Raw genomic sequence first — 21,582 nt, forward strand, 5'->3', positions numbered from 1 at the left:
GGACCTTTACTGTCGTTATGTTTACTTCTGTCGTATGTGATGATGCTCAAGCCTGCTGTGTAGTAGTTGTTCTTTGTATTAATGTGGCCCTTTAACCTGCTACTTCAGAGGAGCTGGCTACTTACCTACGCTACGTGCGGCGGTTGGATTTCTTTGAAAAGCCAGACTACGAGTACTTGAGGAATTTGTTCACTGAGCTGTTCGAGCGCAAAGGATACACTTTCGACTACACCTACGACTGGGTCGGCAGGCAAATTGTGAGTCACCTTTTTTTTTTTTTTTTTTAATCCTTGATGGGCCACATCCTAGCGGTCACGTTTATTGACACCAGATAAACGAGTCATGTTTTGGGGATTCAAACTCTTCTCTTTGTTTCCTTGCATTGCACGCTAAGCCCACGCCTGTCGGGTCGGTACACGTGGACTCCGGCGCGTCGGCTGTGACCCGCGAGAGCCACACGCACAGGGACAGGCCCTCCCAGCACCAGCCCCTGCGGAACCAGGTAAGAGCCCCCTGGCCCCCCATGCTGTGTAGGGATGAGGTCAGTCTCTACTGCTTTGATTCGCCTTCTACCCTGATGCTTTACCCTCAACCAAAAAGTAATCAGATCAGCCAGGCACGGCAGAATCTTCTGTTGGCTCCGCGTTGACCGGAGGTAATTTACAGCAGTGTTTCCAGAATCTGTTCCTGGAGGTCCCTGTACTTCATCTTTGAGCCTTAGCTCTCCTCCAGAAAAAGCTCACTCGACTCCAAGCCCAACGCGAGTTGAAAGTGACCACGTTGGAGCGTGGAAATCGCTCAGCTGTGCGGCGTTGGGAGGGCCGCTCCAGGAACGAGGCTGAGAAACCCTGACGGAGAGGGTAGAATCGGCGCGTGGGCCTCTAGCGCTGCCCTCCGCTCAACGCTCTACTCGGCAGCATGCAGATTCGAGTGGCAGCGTGCCATGCTAACGCAGCACATAGGATGGTCATATTTTTCCTATTTTTTTACTTTTTCAAGTACAAAGCACCTTTACACATGCATTTGCGAGAGACCATATTTCAGTTTTAGTTCCCAAAAGGGACACTGTTCCAAGTGTTGGATTTTTGGCAGGCTTTGGGGTGGGGGACAGGGCAGATAGACTTTGAGGTATTTAGATCCCCTCAAAGGCCGCCACAGTTACTATGGGAGAGTCGGTGATGTGTCCCTGACTGGAAATGCTCTTCACGGCTTGACTGCAATAGATTGTGCAAATGACTCCAGCTGAGGACCGTTCTGTCGCACTCATGAGTCATAACCAAAGGGATCATCTTTATAGACTGTGTCTGAACTCCTACCCTGGCCCATGAATGCCACACCTTTGTGCACACGCTCCTTATCACTGGATTCTAAATGTGTTAATTTATCAGACTTTTCATCGAAATGTCACACAAGCCTGAAGCTCATATTCAATTGTAACAAAAATATCCAGTCAATTAACCTGTCCATATCTGTCAGTAGTATGCACCCTTACTGAATGTCTCAATCAAGTGGGGGAGATCCTGTTTTATTGTGTATGTGTGTAGGAGGCTTTGGTCTGTAGGTTTTCCTGGACAGATGCTCTGTCACTAATGCTGATTCCTGGCTTTGCTTTGGCTCTTTTGTTTTTTTGTTTTTGGTTCCCGCGCCACTCTGCATGCCACCTGGCCTCATGCCACCCGCTCACACACACTCACCTCTCCTCCCCACCATCCTGCACCCTTCCCCGCCCGGGCAGACGGCCGCTTCCGACCGCAGAGGAGCATGGGAGGTGCAGCCCAACCGCCAGGCAAACTCCTACCTGACCTCCCACCTGGCATCGGACAGGCACGGGGGCTCAGTGCAGGTACTTCTCCACCGCTCACCCCTCCCCCACCCTCTCCACCCCAATCCCAACCCCCACCCCACTCCCCTGTGTACGCTCACGGATTGACCGTCGTCACTGACATGCTTCTTATATCAGGAAAACCTTCCTCCTCCCTCAAAGCCGGAGGTGCCAGAGGTGCCATAGAGGTCACGCACCCTCGTAATGAGACTCTTCCTCCATATGGGACACAGGAAGGGGGGCATGACAACTGGAGGTCCATGTAGCTAGACGAAGCATTTCTAGGAGCCTGCCTCTCGGGGGGCACAAAGTAGCCGTCTTAACTCCAGGAAGTGGACAGCGGAGCCGACTTGCAGAGCCCGAGAGACACAGGAACAGAAGAACGTACCAATCAGCCAATGAACACAGTCCGGGCTGTGGTCATGTCTGCTGCTCGTGTAGTTTGTTTAAATAGGAGAGCAGGTTCTGCCTCTACAGGCCATAGTACTGCGTGCCATTAACAACATGCGAGTTGGTTGGTACTGTGAAGGTTTAGACATTTTGACTCTTGTGCCACAGGTGGTAAGTTCGACGAATGGGGAGCTGAACGCAGAAGACCCGCTGGCAGGCCACTCCAACGCGCCCATCACAGTGCAGGCCGAGGTGGAGGTGGTGGACGAGGCTAAGTACGTGTGCTCACACTTGCCTTCGGATTGTGACACTGCATTACTGGTTTTGACAGTGCTCCTACCGAGTGCGGGTTTCTATCTATTTATTTATTTATTCTTGATCCTCTTGGGCTCCAGGGTGCCTGAGGTGTGTGTTGTAGCTGTTCTTGCATGGTCAGTTTTGGAGCCTGACACGGTATATCTCAGTAGACCAGCTGGTCAGTAGGCATGGGTGGGGAATTGTAGCTTCCATGTATGCCAAGTGTGTGCAGTGTTGTTGTTGTTGTTGTTGTTGTTGTTGGTTTTTTTGTTTGTTTGTTTTGGGTTTTTGTTTTTTTTTAACAGCAGAAAATGAGTGGGTAGCAGGGTGCCTCTTAATGTGGGCTTATGGGAAATGAAGTTCAAATTCAGATATGCATGCACCTAGATGATGCATTTATTCTGCAAAAATGCATCAGTGTCATCCAACACACCCTTGAATCGGTCTCTGTTTAGCTGTGTGCGCGCGTGCTCATTTCCTGTGATTAAGGATACTTGATCTGTTTTATCAGTGCTTTGATATCTTGAATAGCTACCTATCTTTTGATTACTGATGCGCAGACTTGAAAGTAAGCAACGTTACAGGCTGGGTCCAATTAAAAGGCTGAAATAAACACGCCAGGGTTTCCATGGTAATCACACAGCATCGAATCTCATTAGGAATATTTTCTGTAACCCATCCTCTCTGATCCCTTCTTTCTTTCTTTCTTTCTTTCTTTCTTTCTTTCTCATCCATTGACTGGATCTTCATTTTCTGTCTATCGCACCTTCTGTCCCCCAGCTGTATCTCGCCTTCCTTGATTTATATATTTATTTTCTTTACACTAGTTATGTTCTTTAGACATGAAGCTACAAACTAAACTCCCTCCCTCTGACAGTCAAAATTAACGAGTTCCCCGCATTTGAGTCATCATATGTACTTTGTTCCCTCTCTTTCAGTGGAACACTGATCATAACCGATACACTTGGATAGATATCCGAACTCTACCCTGAGTGCGTCTCTCCCTCTCTCCCTCTGTCCACTGTGTGTCTCTTCCTGTTCCTCTTATGTGGCTGGCATGAGGTTTGTCTCATCGTCTCACCGCTGTGTAATAATCTCTCTGTCTTTTCTCTCTTCACACCCTTCCGTAGCTGCGTGAAAATGCTCAACCTGTGGTGAGTCCCTCTCTCCAGACCGCATCAAAAAAAAAAAAAAAAAAAACCCGCAAGGGGAGCGGACCAGCCTAGACTGTGAGCATGTAGGCCTAGCTTACAGGAAGGCGCAGGGCCTGCGGCAGTCGCAGGGCGTTCCCAGTGAAGCCCCCTCCTTACTGCATGCTGCTAGTCTCCGCGTGAGACAGGGAGCGCTCTCCCCCCTGCGTCACATGCTGAGGTGGCAAGGGCCAATACGAATGAAATTTGAGGTTTTTCGGCCGACGTCACGTTTTCGAGAAACTTTTGAGCGCTGACCCGCTTCTGCGTTTTCCAAAGTGCTAATGCTGCAGTGTGGATGTGGAGGACTCCAGATTTTGAGAGGAAAACTGCATTTCTGTCTCCCTAAATACCATAGAGCTTCTAGTCAGTGCCTATTAATGGCTGACCTCGAAACTGACTGGCTTTGTAGAGACACGGAAACTTCATCTCAGAACCGGCAGTAGTGAAGTGTATCACTTTTCTCTGTGTCAGTCTGGAGCTGTTCTCTTTCCTCTGCATGCACCCCCAGTCGCTCCCATGGCTTTGTCCTGTCGTGCTGTTCATGTCTGAACTCCAACTTTTAATTACACAAAGTGGAAGCGTGTGTGCGTGTGTGTGTGAGTGAATTTTTTACATGTGTATTTAGTTGTGGATATTTTAATTGCTTATTTTCCATACTTGACATGCACAGACACAGACAAACTTTAACACGTTAGTGAGCGCTCTCACACAGCCGGCTGTATGTTAGCGTAATATGGCATTTTCTCCATCTAACAAAGTACTTCTTTTAATCTACCGGTCAGAAGAGTTGTGAGTTATGGTAATTCTTATGGATTAAAGCTGGCTACTGTACATACTGATGGCTCAGGCAACCAGCAAGAGATGCTTAATTGACCTCTTCCTTATTGCTTAGTTCTGATTGGTGGGAGGCTGCCTGGTGGGCTGGTATGGTAACGAGTCTGTGTCCGCAGGTGCTGTTGCTTCTTCAAGAGGAAGAGGAAGAAGAACACCCCTCGGCACAAATGATGACGCGGCCCCCTCCAGCCAGCCCTTTCCTTTTGGTTGTTTTAAGAGCGCTCAATAAAGAAATGTTATTCCAAACGAAGACAAGAGAACGCCCTCGGAAGTGAATGGCCTCAAGGGAACTCTGCCTACAGGAGAGAAGAGACGTGCACGTGTGCACGTATCTTCCCTCTCTGGAATGTAATGTGGATGGCAGGCCTCACAGACAGGTTCCCTGTGTTGGGATATATGCCCATCATTTTGGATCTCGAAGCACTGGAACAACATTGCACTCCTTCATTCTTCATGCTTCTTCTTGTTGTCTCTTCTTTTTTGTGTGTGCGTGCATGCGTGTTCCCCCTCTATAGCACCCACCCCCGCCCCCGTGCCGGGTGGCGGCGGCTCTGTGAACATGGCCACAGACACAGCAGCTCTGGAATGGTCTGGAGGGAGCATCTCATTCAGAGGAGCTTCATCCACGTTGGAGTTCACATACTAAACCTTCTCTGCTCTCCCAAACCCTGACCCCCCCCACCTTTAACCCAGGCTCATGTGCTGCCTGCTCTCCCACCATGCGATGCCGGGTGTTGTTAGCAACCGGCCTTTCCTTCATCCCGCCCCTTTGTTTCGCATCTGATCGTTTTTACCACAATTTCTGCTCCTCCTGATTGTGTGGTCGAAGCCTTAGAATATTGCTAACAGAGTTCCTTTTGTCTATTTATTGGATTGCGTCCACACAAACATCTTAAACGGGCGGTGGGAGGTAGCTAACTGTCTTAACAATGCTAACACGCCTTCCTGTGTGGCCACTGTAAATGTGTTAAGTAAGCAGCCATGTGTGAAGTGATAATAGCGGCTGCACTGGTATCTTTGTCTTCATGGCCTTTGACCCTTGTGGCGATGTGCGGCCTCGCTGCATTCTAGGGGGGAGCGCGCGAGACGGCTTGAGCCCCCATCCTGGTGTCACATGCCCGAGACTCTAGTGAATGGTATTTAAGCTGCTTGTTCTAAAGCACTCCACCCACTACGCCATACCAGCCAATCATGCTGCTTTCTCCTCTCGTGACATCGTAGCGCTTTTTCACATGAAACTGGTCTTTTCTATTAGCTGGGATTCTGAGCTGAACTTGCCAGTCAGACACACCAACTCTGCTGTGCTCTGTGGTTCTCTTTATATCAGAAACACACTCCTCAGACTCATCTGGTTTGTATGACCCATCACCTGGCTTGAATGTGTTAAAAAAAAATTAATTAAAAAATTGATTACTATTGTTATTATAATGCCATATCATTGGAAATTATTGTAACTGTTTAATGTGCCAGGGCGGCTCTTTTGCAATCAGTCACAGATTGTGGTTTTGTTTTTATTTTTTGGGTTTTTGTTTTTTTGTTTGTTTTTTTTGTCTCTGAAGTATGTGCTTGTTAAATGTATGAACAGAGAATCATATAGGTGTGACGGTTGATGGGGAGTATGCTCTGAAAATAATTCGTAACATGTAGAAATGGCTGTTGAGGAGGTCTTCGCTTGGCTCGTAGCAGTCTAAGTGAGTGCTTCCAATTTGTGTGCCCCACTCTGAACTCTGCTCTGAATCTTTGAGAGGGGAACTTTGGAGCATGTGCAGACTGCTGGTAACTCGAGCACCGTTGTCAAGACAGACGCTCAAACTGCCACTGCGAAACGTCTCGGCCCGATGCCTTAACTGACACTACACCACAGGGCCCTGGCGGGTTGCACCCAGGACTCTGCAGCAAGACACTACGGAACTCCTTGCTTGCCTTTTTTGCTAACACGGTAGATGGGCGACCCCCCCCCCCCCCCCCCCCCCTTTACAGCAACACAACGAGGGGAGAGGAATTTGAATCCTAAAACATAGTCAAAATTAAGCTGATTTTTTTTTTTTTTTTTTTTTTTTTAAATTTTTTTGGGGGGGTCTCTCACACCTAATCAAAAAAAAAAAAAAAAAAAAAAGCAGGTCCAGCTCTATATTTGCTGACTACTATAAACTGATGGCTTTTTTCATATCATGTCCTTTTTCTAGTTGTAAAAGCGCTTGAGAGGCTCTGAAGCAGGACAGCCCTTGGTCTCTGAGTTTTAGGATGAGGCAGTCCCTGGAGCTCAAAAGTTCCATCAGAATTGGGATTAGATTTGGGCGGCCAGCACTAGAAATCTTTATCACTGCAGAGTTTAGCGTCCTCACCCTACCACCTGTATTAACACACCTGATTTAACTCATTAAGGTCATGATAATTGTCTTATGACGGTGCAAAAACGGTGTGTGGCCCTCCGGAAGGTAGTTCCCCCCCCCCCCCCCCCCTGGAATTTTTAATCCATTTGGTGATGTGGCTTTTGGTGATATTTTTTGTTGTTGTTTTTTGTTTTTCTCTCTCCCTTCTGCAAGGCTCACCCATCCACAACATAATCACATCTTTGTGATTCTTTTAATGTAAAATAGTTGTGTGTTGAACGTGTAAGAAATGTATAACTTTTTTTTTTTTTTTTCTCCGTGTTCACCTGGCCATACAGATGTTGGGAATGGGGAGAGAGAGGGATCATGGGAGTTTGACTGCACTACATTTTCATTAACCCACTGTTTACCTTGATTGTTTCTTGCCTGTACTGTTATAAAATCTTTGTATTTTCATCACCCTACAGCCATCTCTTAGGTTAGATCACATGATGAATGGCAGAGAAGGGTGTGTGGAGAACTCCATGCTGTTGATATTGGTGAGTGCACTGTATTTATTTTGGTTTAGTGCAGCAGTGAATAACCTGCTGGAAAAACCGAGGGCCAGGATTACAAGGGAATTGTGACTTAGGAATTATCCAAATAGACAATGATCAGATGGACTTGATGGATCAAATTCAGACTTTGACAGACATTTTTGGCACTGAAGGACTAGTGGTGGTGATATATATGACTGCCCCCCTCCATCGCCTGTTTTTTCTGGGCTTCGTTGGTTAGATGTCCTGTGGTGAATGTTCACTCCGTTCATTTAGCAGGTCCCTGCATTTCCAAGTATGTGGGAGGAGAATGTTTGTTTGATTTTGTTTTTTAGTCTGTTTTTTTGGGGTTGAAGTATGATGGTTGATGTGTAAAATCCTCTTGTGCTGAGATGCTGGTTGAAATCAGAAAGGCATCCCTGTATGCGATGAAAGATGCTGACCACCATTTTAGAGGGGCAGTAGATGCAGTGCAGTTAACCTGCCACTTAACCAGTGTGTATGCAACATTACTGTGCATTGTGAGCAATATTTCAGATGTTTGATTATATAGAGTTTTATCTTACTCATCCAGTGTGGCTTCAGTCACTTTGGTTCTAAATTATTTTGTGAAAAGTACTTGAAAACTGCTTACTCTGTTGGAATCCAGTTGCCGAATTTCCTCCTCGTAGTGAAAAGGTGGAAGAGAGACTTCTTTCTCCAATTTTTATTTAAATTTATTTTCTTGAATTGCGTATTATGTGCCTCCATGTGAGTGTTTGGTGAGGATTTAGTATTTTTAGACATGTGCTGTTTGCTGCTGACAGGCGTGTCTATGTGCTCACTTAAGGACAAATGGCTTGTGTGGGAAGACAAGTCTGTCCTTAAACTCCTATCGTCCCAATACACTTCCGTTACCAGTCACTAAGATAAGGCAATTTCACACATCACAGATATTAATGCAACTGTACATTACAGATAATCAATGGTCTTGTGGGTGTTGGTAGACTTTGTGCCTCTGCCCTGACCCAAGGTCAGTGTTAAAAATGTTAAGTTAGGATTTGGGTAAGATGCAGAGGAGCTGGCAACTTCTGACCCTGATTTTCTCTGCTAATCTCAAAATGGCTGGAATTGAGGCAGGGCTACTTGTAGCTGGGATACAAACAGTTCCAGGGTTTGAGTAATAAAGTTGGTGAAGGATGCCATCTGCTGGCCAGTCTCACAACTAGTTAAAAATGATCTGCCTATACTGAAGACTGCTCTAGACACTGAAATCACAGATGTATTCTGCATATGAAGTACTTTTGAGCTTTTCAGAAATGGTTCCTTTCTACTGGGCTCTGGGTTGAGGCCATCTTTAATGACTACTAGCTTTCTCCTCAAATGACTTTCATACCACCATATGTTAACAAGCTTTCATTTTTCCCCCAAGCTTATGTGCATAGTAATCTCCGTTTACAAAGAAAGGGTGGTGAATAAAGTACATTTCATATCTTTTTTTTTTTCTTTTTTTTTTTTTTCTTTTTTTTTTTTTTTAATGAATTTTTCTTGATCAAGTTGACCTTAAAGAATCCAAACACCTTTCAAAAAGTTCAATTAATGGCTGTTTCATATACATCACTGTAGTGGAAACATCTCATATTTAAGGGGGTTAAAATAGCAGTTTGACTCATGTGATGCCACCATTAAATAGGTGGTCAGCATTTCCGCAGTTTGTGTGCATGGCTTATGGATGAGAAAGCAATGGTATACTTCTATGTGGGACTTTATTTGATGTACACTCTGGGCATGAGTTTATCTGTTCACAGCTGCAACCATGTAACATCTATAAAGGCTGCTTTAGGTTTCGACATCTTTTTAAGATCAGGTTTAGTCCAGCAAGTAAAGTCCATAACATTACTCTAGTTTGTTACTATACACTGTTATATTAATTGCCATTTTGCAACAAAGCCTTGTTTCCATCTGAAACTGACTGCCATTGTTTATATCTGACATGCTTCAATCAATGTGTAAACCTGTTGAACAAAGGATTTAATGTGAACAGATTCATCAGTCTGCATCAATGGCACATTCTTAAATGGACTTTATATTGACAGGATTTTATGTGAGAAGTCCAGACAGTACTGCAATATTTCAATTGTCAATATTTTATCACCACTTTTTTTCCTGTGATACAAGATGAACGTTCCTTGCGTCTATGATATGGGAAATGTAATTGTGCAGTGCTGCAGGTGTCATTCCCTTTCTGGTTCTGGCCATATTTTTCAAAGATACTATAAAGCATTGAATCTAAAAATTGTATCATGAATTTGTGTTGAAATATGAATGTTACTTAATGTATTTAAATGGTTTCACTTAGTCAAGGGCTTCAATTATGAGGGACCCGTCTTTGTTTATCCAGTTTAACACTTTTTTAATTATTTTTTTTTCCCAGTTGCAGAAAGATAAAGGTCTTAATCTTAAATACCTATTTTTCCTGAGGAGTCATATGAAGTACCACATTTAACCTTTCAAATTCAATTTTTAATTCCCTCCGCTCTTAAAGGGAAACTCAAGTTTGCACCCTTTTTTATGTAAAATAAAATAAATTGTCTCAACTTTGAGTTGGTGTCTTTGGTCCACTTCTCAAGAAGCAATGTAAAAAGAATAAGAAGCCTAATAATAAGCTATGACTGTAGCAGTCTATTTGGTAATCAAAAACAATCTTATAAATCCTGAGAATGCGAACTTGAGATTAATTACTTAAAACGCTGTTTTTTCTGTTTCAGGTATCAGGTACACAAGGTCATTTTCACTGAAATTATCCAGTCGATCCTCGGACTTTTATTTTCTTTCCGCCATAATATATAGACTTCCGCTTTTACCTAGACTGGATTCTTGTTTAGAGCTGAGTCAATATGGTAGGTTGTTAATGTTTGGGAGCAACATTTTGTAAATCCACTCTCATCCTTCTCTTTTTCGAATTAATTAGTGCTAATTAGATAATTTTACATACTTAAGAATCATCAACCCCGAGTAGTGTTGATGGCAAAGTGTGATTTTTGTTTTAGGAAAGACGCGGATTCACTGATTTTCGTCGGATTTGGTTAACAACTGTTAAACATGATTGAATGGACCAACACTTACAAAGGCTGTGGGTGTTGTTAGACGTAACGTTAACACAAATACTAACGTGTCCGTTTATCTCTGAATAAAATTAGGTTTGCGCATTCAGGAAAAAATGCTAAGCTATCTGGCTAACTTGCTCGAATTCAAACTTGACGCACCAGATGGTTCAAATGTGCCAACCCCCCGTGTTCTTGCTGCACAAATCCCAGCTCTGTGGCTCACTAAAGGGGATTTGGTGTTACCTTAGTTAATCCAACTTTTCGTTCAGGGGCGTGTGAGAACAAAGACGGTGAAGAAGGCTGCTCGTGTCATCATCGAGAAGTACTACACCAGACTGGGCAGTGACTTCCATGTCAACAAGAGGGTGTGTGAGGAGATCGCCATCATCCCCAGCAAACCTCTGCGCAACAAGATCGCAGGGTGAGTGCACAATGCATCAGGTGTAAAAAACAAAAAACAAAAACCATGAGCACAAAACCAGCCACCACTGATGTCGGGCTCCAGTAATCATAATCCCTCAAGATCTGCTTCTTGTGCTCATGATCTCAGCTCGGTTGGAAAATTGGGGTCTTATGTTGTGCTGCGTGTCTCAAACCAACAGCCTATTTGAAGTGTTAGTTATTTTATCAGACGGACTTGTGGGTTATTTGAGCAGACCATGCACTGGTTTGAATATGACTGACTATTTCAATACAAAGATCCACAAGGCATCCAAAACATCACAGTACAAAGGCCAGGATGGCTTTTAGATTATCTTAATAGTCAATTATGTTACTGTTGCTTGGCTGGATTTGTTCAAGATTTGTTCGCACAAGTTTGTATATGCAGTATATATATTAGCCAGCCATCATCATGGATTCGGTACAACGCTGGAGCCACTAGGATCTCACCGTGATGTAGTTGTCATGTTAACACGTGAGCTTTGCGTGACCAGATATGTGACCCACCTGATGAAGAGGATCCAGAGGGGTCCTGTTAGAGGCATCTCCATCAGACTGCAGGAGGAGGAGAGGGAGAGGAGAGATAACTACGTTCCCGAGGTCAGCGGTCTGGGCCCAGGCTGCCCTGCTAGAATAGTGCTTCTTGCTGATCACGTTCCCATGTTTATGCAAACACTCTGAGGTTTTGATGAATTGTGGTCAGATTAATGTACTTCGCGTGAACTCTTCCTCTTTGTGGTAGGTCTCTGCCCTCAGCCAAGAGATCATTGAGGTAGATCCTGACACCAGGGAGATGTTGAAGATGTTGGTAAGTCATATAAAATTATCTATTCATTTGTAATCATTTTAAAGGCCCTGCCCCTTGTTTTGCTATAAGGTGAGAAAAGAATGGTTACATGACTATCTGATCCACAGACTCAAGCACAATTTGAATGGGATTCGTTTTCTCATATATATATGTGTGTGTGTGTATGTATGTATGTATGTATGTATGCATGTATGTATGTATGCATGCATGTATGTATGCATGCATGCATGCATGTATGTATGCGTGTGTGTATGCGTGTGTATGCGCGTGTGTGTGTGTGTGTGTGTATGTATGTATGTATATATATATATATATATATATATATATATATATATATATATATATATATATATATATATATATATATATAAGGGTGTGTGTAAAGTAGTTTTACCACAGGACCTCTAATGGTATAGAAAAATCTAAGGATATAATGTAGCTTTCGCATAACACGACTACAGTACATTGCTGCATGAAATATTAATAAAACATTATCTGTCTTTAAATTATCTAAAAGTTATTCTGAACTAGGAGTATTTGGTCTAAATTCCTCTCTTACTTGTTTAACCTCATATACATAATCTGTGCAAAATGTTATTGTTACTACAAGTGGTTTATTAAATAACTTGGGTTTCAACATTAGAATTAGAATTTGCCAAAAGCTCCCAGAAAACTCAGTCATCTGAGAAGACCTTTGGTTTATGCATCCTCAAGGGCTTCTAACACACAAACTCCTTTACCACAGTAAGTGATGGAATATTTGCTGACATGGCCATTCATATGGGATTAACAAACTCGAGTTTTAGAGAAGCTAAAAAGTGGCAGAAAAAAGACATGGCAGATTCGGATGGGACCAAAATTGGCAAGGAATGCCAATAATCACTTTTCACCAAATCCCCATGTAAAACAAATCCTGTCCAAATGGTCCTTAAGGAAGAGTTCTGATTGTCAGGCTACATTTAGAGAATAAAGTGACGGTCTTGATGGGGTTTTTTTGTTTGTTTGTTTTTGTTTTGGTAAATCGATTGGATTTTTGAGGTGATGTGTAACTAGGTTTGATGGATGCTATTTGGAGTCAGGAACCTCGAATATATATTTTGGGGGGGTGTTGAAAATGTTGATGGGTACTCAGGAGGTATGTTGGTCTAAACCTCTGCAGGGTTTAGTCCCAACACTAATCTACCCCCCTGGACCAGTTAACCAAGCCCTTTAGTAGCATCTTAATATCGGAGCCAGGCGGATTGGAGTGAAACTGTACAAGGCAGTATATTCTCGGGAGTAGATAGGTACCTCTGTCTTAAGGAATTCAATGTTCACTACACACAGTCAGTATGCAGGTGCTATTCCAAAGCTAATGTGTGGCTTTGAAGTTAGAACACCTGCAAAGATCTCCTGACTCCTGACCTTGTCCGTTTGGTCCATGCAAAGATCGAGGGCCGTGAAGTGGGGATCCCTAATCTTGGGGCTGAACTGTGACTCTCATGCTCTTATTCTGAATGCAAAATACAGTACTGGCAAAATCAGCTCACTGTAACAGAAGAAATCCATCCAGATACCAAGTTATATTTTTGCCAGTTTATTGACTACATTGGCCTGTCTCATGCTTATTAAAATCATAATTTTGTTGCAATCTGTCTGTTCCTGCCATTTGGGTCGAGTATAAGATTCCACTGCATTCTACAGCAGTTTGACAACCACTGACTCTAGATGGTACTGAGGTAGTGTTCTAAGGCTATTGAATACTGCTGTAGTGCTTGAAACACTGCCTTAATTCTCAAGAACTGTGCAGAAAGAGATCTAATAATGAATTGTGGTCTTTTACTTTGCAGGAGTTCGGCAGCCTCCCCACTCTACAGGTGACCCAGCCAAGCATTGGAATGAACTTTAAAACCCCCAGAGTCTAAGTTTTACCAAATAAGAAATAAAAACATGGGGGGAAAAAAAGGTTTCAAATGTTTGAAATGGTCATTTTTAAAGAGCAAACATTTGGATAAAAGTAGAGTCTGGACAGGACCAAACATACTTTGTTACATGTTACAGTAGGGTTCCTTACTGGTCTGATCCTAACACCTTTCATCTTCACCTTCTTCGTCACCTACTGAAGAAACACACTCCAGTCCAACAGCAAAACATCTGACAGATTGACGTTTATGCAGATTTAAATGCCATGCGGAGTAGGCTTGAAGCTCTCAACTTCTGTGTGCTCCTTCAATTTTAAGCTCCTTTTTAAATGATCTGTATTCTTTAACACTAATTATCTGAAATTGTACATATAGCACAATGTTCATTCAAGCTGAAGTAGACACTTGGGCCAAGACATCATTCACATCCAGCCCCCCCCCCCCCCCCCCCCATCCTTTAGGTTCCATATGAGCGCATCTCAAAATCAAGAAGGGCATTTATTTGGGAGATTTGTAAATTGTACGTGGATTGCTGGAGATGAAAATTTGTCATGCTCTACATTCCTGATTCACCAGGGTCTTGTTAGATACAGTGAACAATTTTGAGCGCGCACATAAGTACTCAGGAGCTTTTCATTCCTAAGTGCCCAATCAGCTAGTTTTAAAGTTCAACATTCAAATATAAAATAAAGATGCAGACTTCAGAATTAGTTAAGGAGAATAACTGGTCACGTCATGACCTTCTTTTACATATTAGTGTTTTCATTTACCTCCATTACATCCAAACCATACATTAGTCAATACATGCAAACATATTCAACACCCACACTCGTTATAACCTGTTAGCACTACATTCCAAGAAGACTTCTCTTGACCTCTTATCCTAAAGCGATTGTTTTCCTATATGGTCTTGAGCCTGATGGAGATATAATATATCTTATACTGGTGTGCTGAGGCCTATCCACAATCCTTTGGAGAAGCCTGTGGAGGCTTTTACAGAGGCTTCTGCCCTGTACACAAATCATTCTGAAACAACACAGAATCTCGCTCATACCTTATGTTTTATGTCTAATTCAATGTTAAACCTCTTTTCCCTATAAACACTTTATTACCTCAAGCACCAGGCCTGAGGGATTTGCACAGTCTCAAGGAGTGTGTGAAGTTTATCACTCAGTGGAGATGAGTGTGCTATAGCTGCAGTAATGCCTGGGGAGGAACACTATTGCCAACACATTTTTCAGTGGGCCAGCCATCTCAAAGCTGTTGATACACTGTGCAGTCAACAATAAGGACAGCAGGAGAGAGAAGCATCCCAAGAAGCGAAGGAGACCGAGCAGAGAAACATGGAATGGGCTAAAAAAAAAACAAAAAAAAAACTAGACAATCTTGGAGCAGTGTGGCCTAATGAAAGGAGCAGTTGGCTCAGACTTTCAGGCAGTTGGAGCTTAAGAAGAAAAAGAAGCCAGAACCTGTGTTGCCTTTCCTGGAGTTCATCATGTGTTCTCTACTCAAACACGACTAGGATGTAGCATCAGTTTTGGCTCCTCAGTAAACAGTGATCCTGGAGATCGGAAACTTCAAAATACATTCCAAGTTCAGTGTGGAAGTGGCTCTGCCGTGCTGTGGCCTTGGAGCCCTTGACAAATCACACGATGCTGCTGCTGATGAGTGTAAAAGGGTTCAGGAGTCACTCTGGTGGAGCACAGCCGTTGTATGCTAGCACCAAGCCTGAGAGCCCACTGCTCCTGGCACTTGTGCCTTAGGAGGAGGAGCAGCTTTCTATAATGTGGAGACGCACTCACATATCTACACATTTATTACAAACTTAGGCAAGCTTGGTTGCACATTTTGTCCTAAAACGTAAGATGTCAGTTGTTGCCATAATATATAAAATTACCCCCCAAAAATTCAAAGTACTTGTGGCTAGAGAAATGCATGGCTAATGACATAAACGAGAAATGATTGCAGCGGGTGTTTCAAATGTGCACAGACACTTGAGAAGCACCTAAATGCTCACACAAAGGCGTCCGCTTGCCAGAGTTCTGCAAGTTCTGCAGGAAGGGCTTTGGTGAAACAGGCCACATGGAGGAGCAGAAGAGAATCCACACAGACGAAGAACTCCGTAGCTGCCCAGTATGTTAGAATCCACACGGGTGAAGAACCCTGTAGCTGCCCAGTATGTCAGAAGCAGTTTGTGCAGGTGGGTAATGAGTCACATTCGTACCTGTTCGTACGTGATGTTGGGAGCAAAATGGTTGAAGACTTGAAAAGTATGTTAGCAATCAGTTAACAATCAGAATACTGTTGTTCGGTTGTTTATAATAAGAAACATATTAGCCATTGTTTAGTTTATGTCTATGCTTGATCTATTTTTGTCGGATTTGGAGCTTGTCTGGCAAGTGTGCTTAAAAAGTGGTTTTGGTTCTTTTTAGGGGGTGGTGGGTGGGGTTGGTTTTGTTTCTTTTTATACAGTGTTTTGTTTCGTGATGTCCATTATCCCTTTCAAATTTGTTATACTGTTTAGATTTGATTGCAAAAGTGACCAACCAATCTCTGCATCTTTTATTTTGCATTTACAGAACATTTGCAGTTTGAGCCCAGTCCACTGATCCAAAATCTGGCCTGTTAGAAACTGGTTCAAAGTGACCAGTCCTTCAGGTTCGTTCTCCTCTGCCCTCCGTCCTCTGTAGCCGCATCAATCCGGGGAAGTCAAGAGACACTGACACCAGGGTAGTGAATCAAGAGAGTTCCACTTTATTGAGGAAAGCACAGAGTATATATGTGTGCTATATCTACTATTTAAATCTACAGGATGACGGCATGTTCCACTGCCTAAGCTAAGGGTCTATGAAGAAAAGAGAGAAGCAAGGTTAGTAAAGATGACCGAGCCATGAGCTGTTCCCGTGCCAGCCATGAGCTACTCCTGTGCGTAGAGAGACAGGGAGAGAAAAAGACAAAGGGAGGGGTGAAGAACACAAGAAGAGGGAGCGGATGACCTCGGGCCACCAGCTCGCGGTCAAGCAGTCATGTCATGGCTGATGAGCAGAGACCTTGCATTGGGTGCCTGAAGACAGAAAGGCTCCAGTGTCTAACATTCCTATTGGAACCAAAGGGGGGAATTGTATATCAGTATAGAGACCTTTCTCATATGCAGGCACCAAGGCAACATTAGCATGATTCATCACAGAGGTAGAGATGCAAGTTATGAAAGAAGACAGCAGTGACAATTAGCAGGGGCACGTTATCCCTACGGTAAGGTTTTGCACGCAATTATCAGGAAAACGAGAGAAAAAACCAACGAGTCTGCAAAGAATATTAATAGGCAGATATGATATCTATTAATTTATAATACCAATGCTAAAGTGTATTTACATCAACAGGGCCAAGGAGTACTTCCTTGGTGTGTGTGTGTGCAGCCGAAGGGTGGTCCCCCAGCATGAAATCATATAACAAGTCTTATACTATATATGAATGTGTTAAGGTGTCTTTGGCTTGGTGGACGGATCAGCCACTGGTGATTTCTTCACCGCTGGCATGTATCCACTCTGCTGATCCAGATGTTAGCACAGCGGTTCAGGTCACTGCAATCATGGTTGTTGGGGGTCTGTATGCAGCTTCACCCTCCTTCCAAGGGTTCAATGATTTGACCTCATTCACCCGGAATAAATGGATGAGTAGGCTTGTCTGTGGGAACAGGGAGAGCACAAGAGACATTACCATGCACAATGTTCAATTTCTCAATCAACATTTGGGTGTAATCCACCACGATCACGTCCATGTCACCTGAATAAGAAACACTCTCTTTGGCTAGGATTTTAACCACAGTACTGGCATCATCTTTAGAACAAGGTAACACCTCAGTCCACTTGGAAAACCTGTCTACAATCACTCGCAGGTACTTCAACTGACCACAAGGTGGCATGTGCATAAAGTCTATCTGTAGACACTGAAAGGCATATGCAGGAGCCAGCAAGGCATCATGTTTGGCTTGTGTTTTACCCTGGTTGCTTCTAGCACAGGTTAAACAGCTATCTCGGAGTTTTACGTGTTTCAGATATACAAAACTGTTTTTGAATGTTAGAAGTCACCCCCCCTTGTGCGATATGTGAAATCCTGTTAAAATGACACTCAGTAAATGGCAAAATGCCCCTCTGGGTCACGGATTAGACCATCTTTATCAGGACTACATCCTTGGATCAGCCCAGTGAGATCAGTTCTGTTGTGTACCCTGAGTTTGTCAGAAATGCAGATCGATATCAGTTGGCATCAAGCAATGAGAAAACACGGAGACAGCTTGATATGTCGAGGATATAGAAAATGGGCGTGAGGGGGCGTTAACAGCTGCCCAACGTGCAGCCTCGTCTGCTAAGGCGTGGCCAGTGGCCTTGTCAGATCCAGAGGTTGTGTCATGACCCCTGACCTTTACGATAGCCAGCAGAGCTGGTAGTTTACATGCAGACACTAGTCCTGAATTAGAAATGGGATTACCATCCGAGGTGCGGAACCCCTTGGAGTGCCAAACTTTACCGAAGTCATGAGAAACCCCAAAAGCATAACGGGAATCAGTGTAAATGGTGACAACCTGATCCCAGAATTGATGACGGGCCCTGGTCAACACCATCAGCTCAGCTACTTGAGCAGACCTGTAAGGGAGAGAGTAACCTCCCAAATGAGGTTGGACAGAGAGCAGACAGAATAACCACAGGAAAATTGGAGTCAGACGGTTTAAAACATGAGCCATCAACAAAAATGATAGCTGCCTTCGAACGGCATGCTAGAGAGATCAGAGCACATGCTCGAAGATTCAAGGATAGCCTCCATGCAGTTGTGGGGAACAGAGTCAGGAGAATAATTTAGCGACGTCAAAAGACATAGTAACAGATTAGCAGGTGAGCTCAGGGTCGTGTGTGATTTAATGGTTAAATTCTGAGTGGCGCAGAGGATGGCCTCATAGCCCGAACGTCGCTGTGCCATCATGTGCTGTGTTTTGATGTTATTCAGAATAGAAATAACGATGTGAAGTGCGAAGAACCATTGGATGAGAGAGTGCCAATTTTTCCGTTTCAGTGACCAGCAGGGCAGAGGCAGCCATGGCGCGTAAGCAGGCTGGCATGCCTTGAACGAATGAGTCAAAAGTTTTGGAAAGGTAGGCCACAGGGCGATAACTGCCAAAATTCAAACTCAGTTCTTACAAACTCAGTTCCCGGGCCAGGACGGCCACAGCTGTGGAGCTGTTTTCAGAAACGTAAAAGTGGAAGGGCAGATTTTAGTTCGGCAGGCCAAGGGCTGGAGCAGAGCACAAGGCCGATTTCAGAGTCCTGAATGGGTGATACATACGTTGGTCTGGACTGAACCTCAGGACAGTCTTTTCCACAGCCCTGCCTGAGGATGCCAATCCAGCACCCATTGGCGGCAGTAGTTAACCAGACCCAGAAAACTCATCGTGGCTTGTTTTGTGTTGGGCGGAGGGACAACACATATGACTACCCAACGGTCATCAGAGAGGCGGCGTTCACCAGCAGACAGCAGAAACCCCAGATATGTGACAGATGGTTCGCACCACTGGAGCTTAGATGGTGAAACCTTAAAACTGCATGAAGCCAGATGTTTCGATAATGAGCAAGACCCCATCACGCAGCGCTCCTCTGTTGTTGATGACAAAAGGATGTCATCTGCGTAAGTGATGATGGTAATTACTCACTACAGGTGTAGTTTTGCCCTGACCTTAGGTGTGAATTGAGGGGCAGGCTCAGCATGTATAATCAACATCTGGAGGAGGTTTGGTGGTGTTCCCAATCAGTTCATCTACATCTCATCTACAGGACTTCACAAACTCAGCTAAGTATCTTCTCATATTATCTCAATCCTTTATCCTTTATACATCCACAAATCAAGCATCTGAAATGTGCTTCACAATTCCTGTCCACATATCCCACAGGTCTCCTCGACACAATCATAGATGTCACAATCTCAGCAACCTCACTGACTCAACGCTTCACACCATTACATATCGTGGTGGCAGGAGGGCTCTGGAACTGCCAATCCCATTCTCCGAGGCGTCTTGGCAGGGGTGGTGGCATGGGTTTACTAATGTCTCGAGTGGCGTTTCATTCCACTTACCTTCCCTACACTTTCCATCTCCTCTTTTGAATTTCATGCCATTGCAGTGTCTTTCCCCACCAAACTTCTTATCATTGTCATCTACCGCTCTCCAGATTCCCTAGATCACTTCATTGATGAGCTTGACATCTTTTTGAGTCAATTCCTCATTGAAGGAAATCCATTCATTCTCCTTGGTGACTTCAACCTTCCATCAGACAAGCTGCATTCCTCCTGCATCCTTCTGCTGTTGCCAGCATTTGACCTCACCCTCAACCACTCTCCTCCGAATCACATTCTACACTCTCCTACAATGTTCTGGACCTGATCTTCACCCGTACCACCACAACATCAGACATCACAGTCACCCCCCTCCACCTCTCGGACCATCACTTTCTATCCTTCTCTCTCTCCTTTCCTTCTTTTTCCATCCAGTCCTCTCCAACAGTTTCCTGATACAGCTCAGATGTGTTTGTCGCCTTCGACACAGAAACATCTGCCTGAGCAGCAGCCTGTGTCATCAGTGCACAATTCACAAGCGGAGGAGGGGAGCTGTGTGGCAGCAGTAACGGCTATTTCAGACCCAGGCGTCTTATTGGGTTTTACACCATGCGCCTTGTCCCACACCGGCTTGGCCTTATTCCAGGCCTGCCAAGAATTCTTCATATATTGATAATCCCAGCTAGGGTCCCTATATCCTTCATAAATAAACATAGCACTAAGCACTATAAACTCCCTTTCAAATGAGCCTGTACGTGCATAGTGTCTAAACCCAGCACATTCAGCCCAACCAGCCAGACAATCAATGTACGGATCACATTATGAGCCCAGACCACACTGGGGCATCCAATTCTTCGGGGTTTCCCCCTTTTTGGGATTTACATAACTAACACCAGATCCCATGCGTCACCCAGCAAAGATCACAAGAAATATACGATTATACAAAGATCTATCAAATAAGTACAGAGGAGAGAGGGTTCACCAATAAACAATAAATTGCATTTCAGTACGTCTCAGGCAGGATAAAAAGTATTTCAGTACTAAAACATTACACAATGTACACAGAATTCAGCTCATGCCAACAGACTTTTTCCACCTTATCAGAGACAAAAACGTTCCTAAACTGAATTTAAACCAAATTTAACCATAGAGATACTGAGCAGGGAAGAAGACACATTAAATGGGGTGTCACTTACCTGCGCAGTCTCTCACTTCTCACACGGCTGTTAGAAATTGGTTCAAATTGACCAGTCCTTCAGGTTCGATCTCCTCCAAGTTACCCTATGCCCTCCGTCCTCTGTAGCCGGATTGATCCGGGGAAGTCAAGAGACACTGACACCAGGGTAGTGAATCAAGAGAGTTCCACTTTATTGAGGAAAGCACAGAGTATATATGTGTGCTATATCTACTATTTAAATCTACAGGATGACGGCATGTTCCACTGTCTAAGCTAAGGGTCTATGAAGAAAAGAGAGAAGCAAGGTTAGTAAAGATGACCGAGCCATGAGCTGTTCCCGTGCCAGCCATGAGCTACTCCTGTGCGTAGAGAGACAGGGAGAGAAAGAAAGACAAAGGGAGGGGTGAAGAACACAAGAAGAGGGAGCGGATGACCTCGGGCCACCAGCTCGCGGTCAAGCAGTCATGTCATGGCTGATGAGCAGAGACCTTGCGTTGGGTGCCTGAAGACAGAAAGGCTCCAGTGTCTAACATGACCCAGATGCATCTCTTCACTGCAAATTTGAATGATTTCTGTGCTCTGCAGCTAAGAAGCGTTTGGTTACTATCTGATGAATTAATATAGGTTTGTTGGTAGCAAAGACATCACTAAAGTGTACAGAGTAA

General features: G+C 44.1%; 2 protein-coding genes across 13 annotated transcripts in view; both read left to right on the plus strand.

The window, feature by feature from the left end:
- Nucleotides 1-10,865, plus strand: part of csnk1g1 (casein kinase 1, gamma 1) — a 25,927-nt gene extending 15,062 nt beyond the window's left edge. For 4 of the 11 annotated variants that reach the window (XM_081709823.1, XM_081709825.1, XM_081709828.1 and 1 more), the window contains 6 exons: nt 109-257; nt 395-502; nt 1,736-1,843; nt 2,381-2,487; nt 3,640-3,663; nt 4,653-7,068. In XM_081709823.1, the coding sequence (XP_081565949.1) occupies nt 109-257; nt 395-502; nt 1,736-1,843; nt 2,381-2,487; nt 3,640-3,663; nt 4,653-4,707 (551 nt within the window). In that variant the 3' untranslated portion in view covers nt 4,708-7,068. Of the gene's footprint in view, nt 1-108; nt 258-394; nt 503-1,735; nt 1,844-2,380; nt 2,488-3,639; nt 3,664-4,652; nt 7,069-7,336; nt 7,409-10,760 lie in introns of those variants that run through there. The other 7 variants (XM_081709824.1, XM_027012169.3, XM_081709827.1 and 4 more) reach the window with 5 other exon arrangements.
- On the plus strand, nt 7,269-13,687 carry rps17 (ribosomal protein S17). Of its 2 annotated transcripts, none has more exons than XM_081709830.1 (5): nt 7,269-7,408; nt 10,761-10,912; nt 11,427-11,532; nt 11,675-11,740; nt 13,570-13,687. In XM_081709830.1, the coding sequence occupies exons 1-5, from the start codon at nt 7,358-7,360 to the stop codon at nt 13,642-13,644; spliced, it is 450 nt and encodes a 149-aa protein (XP_081565956.1). In that variant the 5' UTR covers nt 7,269-7,357; the 3' UTR covers nt 13,645-13,687. The 2 variants fall into 2 exon arrangements, with proteins under 2 accessions (XP_081565956.1, XP_026866452.1); XM_027010651.3 differs by lacking the exon at nt 7,269-7,408 and adding an exon at nt 10,204-10,284.
- Nucleotides 13,688-21,582: the final 7,895 nt, after the last annotated feature.

This window comes from Electrophorus electricus, chromosome 3, assembly GCF_041902795.1.
Source record: "Electrophorus electricus isolate QZ-2024a chromosome 3, ASM4190279v1, whole genome shotgun sequence".
Lineage (NCBI taxonomy): Eukaryota > Metazoa > Chordata > Actinopteri > Gymnotiformes > Gymnotidae > Electrophorus > Electrophorus electricus.

Coding starts and splice junctions, on each gene's coding strand:
- rps17 (XM_081709830.1), top strand. CDS start 7,358: ATGATGAATGGCAGAGAAGGGTGTGTGGAGAACTCCATGCTGTTGATA. Junction 7,409..10,760: donor ACTCCATGCTGTTGATATTG/GTGAGTGCACTG, acceptor CTTTTCGTTCAG/GGGCGTGTGAGAACAAAGAC. Junction 11,533..11,674: donor GAGATAACTACGTTCCCGAG/GTCAGCGGTCTG, acceptor TCTTTGTGGTAG/GTCTCTGCCCTCAGCCAAGA.